Below are 6902 nucleotides of genomic sequence, written 5' to 3' on the forward strand. Positions count from 1 at the left end.
ATTTTTTGTACGCTATTGCGACACTTTAATTTCGAATATCGCATTCAAATACATCATTTTTTTACACTCTTTTTGTGGGATTTTGATAGGGGTTTTTTTTTCTGGTAGTTATAACTACGCTTTTCCCCATGATTTAAAAAAAAATCCTGATATTTTAAATACTATAGCTTGACAGCACGTGAGTTTTGAATAGCGCATTAAAATAATTACTTTTTACTAGAGCTCCTGAATTCGCGTATCGAGTAAGGAGCCTTACTTTTTACATGCTTGATTTGTGCCGTTTTTAACATAAATATAAGAGGTTTTTCGAACGTGTTTCTTTCCCGTTATTGCTGCATTTTTACTTGTGATTTTGAATATCCTGATATTTCAACACTATATTGCAACTCGTGTAATTCGATTCTGTTTGATGTGTAAATTTATATTAAACGCGGTTCCTTTTACAAAAAAATTATTCAAAACACATGCCTATTACTTTAGTACCATGAACACGAGCAAATTTATCAACACACACCGAACCTATTCTTTTTGTTTTCACATGATTTCAAAATCACATATCGCGATTCGTATTTACGCGTTTTAAAAATCATACTAGTGAGTCTTTTCGCAATTTGAAATCCACAGATCTCGATACGTATTCACGCGATTTGAAAACCACGCATCCACTTTTTATTTACGTAATTGAAAAATCACACATAGCAATTCGTATTCAAACAATTTAAAAATAAAACACCGCTATTTGTATTCACGTGATTTAAAAACCTGGAAAGGAAGAACACCATCTAAGACTGATTCCAAAACTTATTAAGTTATTTACCCTAAGATTAATACACACTGCCTACAACAGCTTCTGTCAAAAGACTGTTTTCCACAATGAATTTGGCACGCTCAAAACTACGGAGCAGTCTTAAAACAAAATCATTAAATTTTTATTTAATGGCTCAAAAAAGTGATCACATGACCAAGTAGAAAAATTTTGCAAATTGCAGGATAACCATGAAGAAATTTTTTAAACCACTTTCTACCTACTTGGACCATTTTATATCATTTATGATGATATGCCGGGAAATGATTCGTATATCATTAAATTTTAACTAAAAAAAATGTGATCAAGATAAGTTTCGTGAAGTAATGTAAATTTTAATTAATTACCAATACATAAATGTATTAATTTTAAATAGTAAATGTCATGTTAAAAAGTATTGGTCATAAAGAGTTGAAAACAATTATCACATTAGTTTTTTTTTTTTTTTATTATTATTATTATTGAGGAAAATAGTTCTTTCAAAATTAATGTTTTCTTTCCTTCCTTTTCTTCCCTATCTCAAACCCCGCTTCTTTAATTAATTTAAAATAAATGTTTTAAAGTTAAAGAATATTCTCTACTAAATGTTGAATCTTATTTTCAGCTCAAGTTGTTTGGTTTTAATTTTAGTAATTTTTAACCCTATAAACTTTCTTTAAATCAAAGTATTTAACTTGCACTAATATTAGTAACTAGAATATTTATTAATTTTTTTTTAATTTAAGTCTATGAAATAATTTTTTAATGTTAAAATTTATGTTTAAATGGACCTTTATATTATGTAATGTATGATAAAAAAAACATGAATTTTCCCATAGTTTTTAATTATTTCAATTTATCTAAATATTATTTTCTGAGAAACTGAATCTGATTTTCTGATTCTGTTTTTTTTTCTTTCTAAGTAATCAGTTTTGCAGTTTCTAACTTTAAGCATTTAAAAGTATTTAATTTTATACCAACATATTACAAGGTTAACCGACAAAAAGTATTTAGCGCATAGAACAATGATGTTTAGATAACAATTACTACATATCTATATTTACTGTCATGTCTGTCTAAATACCTTGGCATGCAGGCTTTCGTTGTTCAATCTGCAGCGCATGTGCCCCTTCACTCAAAAAGGTTGTGCACCCCTATTTTATTATAATATAATAAAATATATTGTTTAATTCACATAATAGTGGGCTTATATAAAACCATCTTATTCAAAATTTGATGTAAGCCTTCTATTATATAAATTTTTTTAATTGATGTTTCAGTCCAAGAAAATTATTTAACTATAAAGCTTATTCTTTTAAGCTCTGAAACCTTTCTGAGCTATAGTTAATCTTCAAGGATCAATTATATTTAAGATTAAATTAATCAATTATATTAAACTAAAAAATATTTTTTAAATATCACATCTCTAGACATCACTTACATTTAGTCAATAATCATAATTTTTCCAAACAATATTTCTAAAAATATATTGCATGTGATTTGACATTTCTAGTTTATTTTTTTGTCAATTTAAATAATCTTTATTAAAAATATTTTTCAAAACAATTTATTATATAATTCTTTTAACTACCTTGTCTTGTTACAAATGTAAATAAATTCAAAATTTTATAAACTTTACTAATCCTGAAAAGTTTATATTTAAAAATATAATTTGAGAAAGCATTTTTTATTCATTGAAAATATGTACTAATAAATTCTTTGAATAAATAATCGTGACAAAAAGCTTGCCATTTATTTAATATTTCTGTTTAATAAAACCAAAGGATAAAAACTTCACAATTTTCAATTCTTCACACAAAATAACACATTAAAAACCATAAAAACATTAACGCATAGTAATTAAATGCACTTAAGTAGTTCAATGAAAAATTACAAATAAACTTATTGATGTAGGACATATTTAATATCATCCAATTTACAATTCTACTTATACAAAGGAATGAAAGTATATATATATACATAAAAAAAGTTAAGATTTTTATTCACAAAGGAATAACTAGGAAATTTGTATAGATTGGGCTATAGCCCCTTAGCCTATCCCAAATATCCAAATCTAATATAAATACATAGCAGTTTTCTATTGTATTAGTTATTTAAAACTGAAAATGCTGAAATCAAATAATAATTACAGGATGATAAAGAAAATGCTAACGCCGCCCCTACCAGTTTCACCAATGTATAAAAGGAACAACCAGCAATCTAATCTACATTGCTAACATTCTAAAAACAAATAAAATATATTACAAATACTAAACAAATGGAATAAGTAAATATTTAGAAAATATATCATTTATCAAAGGAGAAGACCAACAATTTTCATTTTTGAGATCCAGAAAAAGTTTTTTTGAAAGACAAGAAGATTATTAAAGTCCTAAAACTTTTGTCTACACAAACATCACACCTTGAGATTAATGTATTAAAAAGACTGATTTTAATAAGTAAATGGAACACTTAATGATTATAGTTACTTTGAAAATGGAGAAATTGATACATATGATACGATTTTTTAAAAACATAAACATATTAAACTTTTTTTTCTTTCCAAATTTGCGACTTTGTTAAACAGAACTTTGTTAAACATTCTTTAGCTTGAACATATTCATTGCGAACTTTAATATGACAAAAAACAGGATTTCCCATGTGATTTATATATATATATATATTTTTTAAAAAGATGGTTATTTTAAATTTCACTAACCCCATGAAAAAGTTTTATTATGGTTTAATTAAAAGTTTTATAAAAGTTTAATTATAACTTAATGTTGTCATACATAAATAGCAAGCAATTCATGGGAAATCAGATGGAGTTGTCCTAAAATATAAAATGAACAAATGGTTAAGAAAGAAATACTGGGCTAATAAAAATATATTAAAGAATAAAAATAATAAAGAAAGAATAAAAATATATTTCATTATTATAATAGTCTAATACGGAAAATATTTCTTAGAAGAGAACTGAACTGTCAATTGTTTTGGAACAACTTACAGAACAAACACTTAATTCTCTCATGCAGAACTCTCCAGAGCTCTTTGACCGAAGAAAACACTTAGCTATATCTACTAATACAGAAGACTGGTTTAAATTAACGAAATATGGGACTACAGCTATGGATATTGTAAAAACTAGTTTGAAAAAAGTTTACAAGAGAGAAGTAATGAAACAAAAATTTAGAATTGACAAGAAAAAATATATATACATTTGATAATTCGATTGCATTAATTTGTAATTTAAATAATTCATAATGTCATAAATTTATAGTTATCAATAAATAATTTGTTTGCAATATTTGTTAACTTTGTACCCCATGGCAGAATCGCAGCGACACGACGACATTGTCGCCGAATGTTACCGAGTTCTTGCAGAAAAATTTTAGTTTTCTTTTCTGCAGAAAAGAAAACTAAAATACATAAAATTTGAATCATGCACTTAAATAATCACTTTTTGGAATGCTCAATTTACACGGATAATATTGAAAATCGATGTAATGTTTCGGTTGTATTTATGGCAATTATTGACATTGATTTTCACATGGTTTTTAAGTATCCAGATATATTTTAAACAATATGGAAAATACGAATCGTGCATTTTTTTAAGGCAATGATTCTATAAAGTGTTTATTTTTTAAGGCAATGATTCTATAAATTTTTTGGCAGATATTGCAATTGATTTCTTCATAGTTTTTAAATCCAATATTTTTCATACGATATTATTATTACAACAGCCTAATCTTGAAACGAAACAAGCATTTGAGGAGTCTGATTAGAGCGATTACACCTACGAATTTCATGATTTTTAATTATTTTTTATTGTGATGATTACTTACAAAATGCTACATAGTAAATAATTAGTGCGTCCCCACAAACAAAATGCCAGAATATCACCCATAATATTAGAATAAAAAATTATTTCATGTTCAATAAAAAAAATTATAAATAGTTTTTTTTTGTTTGTAACCACAGCATTGTTGTTATTTTAAATTAGTAACATATGTGTTTGTTACTATTAAAAGTATCTTGCAGAAAGATATTGGGGTTAGAGAGTTTTGTCGCAGATAGTTTGAAAAACTTCGACCCCAGGGACTTTGTAATGGCAGAAAATAGTACTGAATTGTATGCATAATTTTTTTTTTTTACTGTTGAAATTGATGATGAAAGATAATGAAGATTTCAATTAATACAAAAAAAGTAAGAAGTATAAATTAAAAGCTCACATTCCAAATTTTTATAACATCTTAGATCTTTTTCTAAAAAGAAAATTTTTAAAAATAAGAAAAAATAAAAAAAATTAAAGGCAATTATGTTAATTACTTTAAAAAACTTATATTTTTAAAATTTTTGAGATGATCTTTGTGTAAATAACTATGCAAGAGTCCAAATCTAATTCTCTAGTGTACTTACCTCCACATCTCAGACACTTCATGGACCTCTAACATATAGCTATCATGCCATACACCATAGCCAGGTCACCCTTTGAGTCATGCAAATTTAATATACAATTTCAAATACTTTACTTATTTAGAGTACACACCATATACACATTTTACGATTCAGAAGTAAAGTTTCTGGTCTGGCTTATAGTTACGGCAGATTTTGGGTTGGTCTATATTTAGCTTTGATGTATAGGTTGAAAAAATGTCTTTCTTTTCTAATACACCCTTACCCCAAAATTTATTAATTAGTTAACAGCAGCCTTTTTTGGAATATTAATTCTTGTATCTACAAAAAAAATTAAATCTATTTTAAATTATTTCATTCATATTACATGTGCAACAAATTATTTGTTTGTGACAAAAATGGTTGATTTAGTTCTTGTAAAGATTCAAATTAAACTATTAAATTTATATCAAGATTCTCTACATGAAATTTATGTATTAAATTGATCATTATTTACTAGTTTGCATGTTCATATTTACATCCATATCTATCACATAATTTATCATTATTGAGAAATAGGTATTTAAACAAGATATAATAAATAAATAAAAAATTACATTATTAAATAAACAACAGTTCAACTTTAAAGATATTTAAGTACATGTTCAGACAGAGGTATCTTTTTTGTAATTAAGTATAAATAATTTGATAGACATTAGCATGTTGCAACAATAAGATATTGATTAGAAAAATCATAAATAGCTGTAAAATGATAGCATATATTTGAAAGTACCACAACATATTCTGACAATGCAAATAGTGTATACATTCCAGATTCACAATACCAATTATGTCGAAAATAGAAATAGACAGATAAACTGAAAGCAAATAAATTGATTGACAGCAACAATAATTTTAAGCGAACAGATTTTTTCTCAGTTTTTGTAAGCAAATGATGCATTCTGTACTTCAAAATCGCATAAGTTAAAGTCATAGATACCAGTGCAGACAAGACAAACATGACAAAAAATTTCTGGTGAGCAGGAAAGTTTTCAGTAGACGAAACAAAAGATAAGCTAATTAAACAGATTATTTCAATATTCTGAAATAAATATGTTAGATATACAATATTAATCCACTTAGCTTCATTAATAATATTTCGAAAATGATTGTAGTACATAAGTGCGACTAAGAATCTAGGAGCACAATGCAGAGCAATACCGACTTGCCACACGTATCTTTGTAGATTATAACTTCCAATAGCAGTACTGATTGAAGGTAAGAAATTCTGGACATTGCAATGAGTTCTAGTTGTCTCGTCGAAATTTTTCAGAAGTGACCAACAAACGCAAAAGAAGAAACTAGCTGATGGAAGTAGTGCGACAATAGTCCAGAATATTTTAAAGGGTATTTTAATTACATATCCCATTGCGAAATAATAGATAAAAGCTGGCAGGAACTAATACAGCGTATCCAAACTGTTAAAAAGATTTCTCCATCAAAAGTTAGAGCATTTATTATACAAAGTTTGCATATTTCGACAGATTTGCTTGCACTTTAAAAATTGGGTTTTGTAGCAAATTTCACGATACAGAACGAAAGATCTGTAAGAGCGATCAAAAAGTACATTAATTAAAGAGCATAACTTCAAAATAAATCGTTCAAAATGAACAGACGAAATCTAAAGTAGAAGTTGTAGTTNAAGCGATAACGATGAAAACGA

General features: G+C 26.4%; 1 protein-coding gene across 1 annotated transcript; it reads right to left on the reverse strand.

Annotated features, from left to right (window-relative positions):
* Nucleotides 1–5752: 5752 nt before the first annotated feature.
* LOC107438273 (post-GPI attachment to proteins factor 2-like) lies at nt 5753–6753 on the reverse strand. The gene has a single exon (XM_043050389.2). It carries the CDS (start codon nt 6606–6608, stop codon nt 5895–5897), a length of 714 nt encoding a protein of 237 aa, XP_042906323.1. The 5' UTR covers nt 6609–6753; the 3' UTR covers nt 5753–5894.
* Between the last annotated feature and the right edge of the window lie 149 nt (nt 6754–6902).

Source organism: Parasteatoda tepidariorum, chromosome 9 (genome assembly GCF_043381705.1).
Source record: "Parasteatoda tepidariorum isolate YZ-2023 chromosome 9, CAS_Ptep_4.0, whole genome shotgun sequence".
NCBI lineage: Eukaryota > Metazoa > Arthropoda > Arachnida > Araneae > Theridiidae > Parasteatoda > Parasteatoda tepidariorum.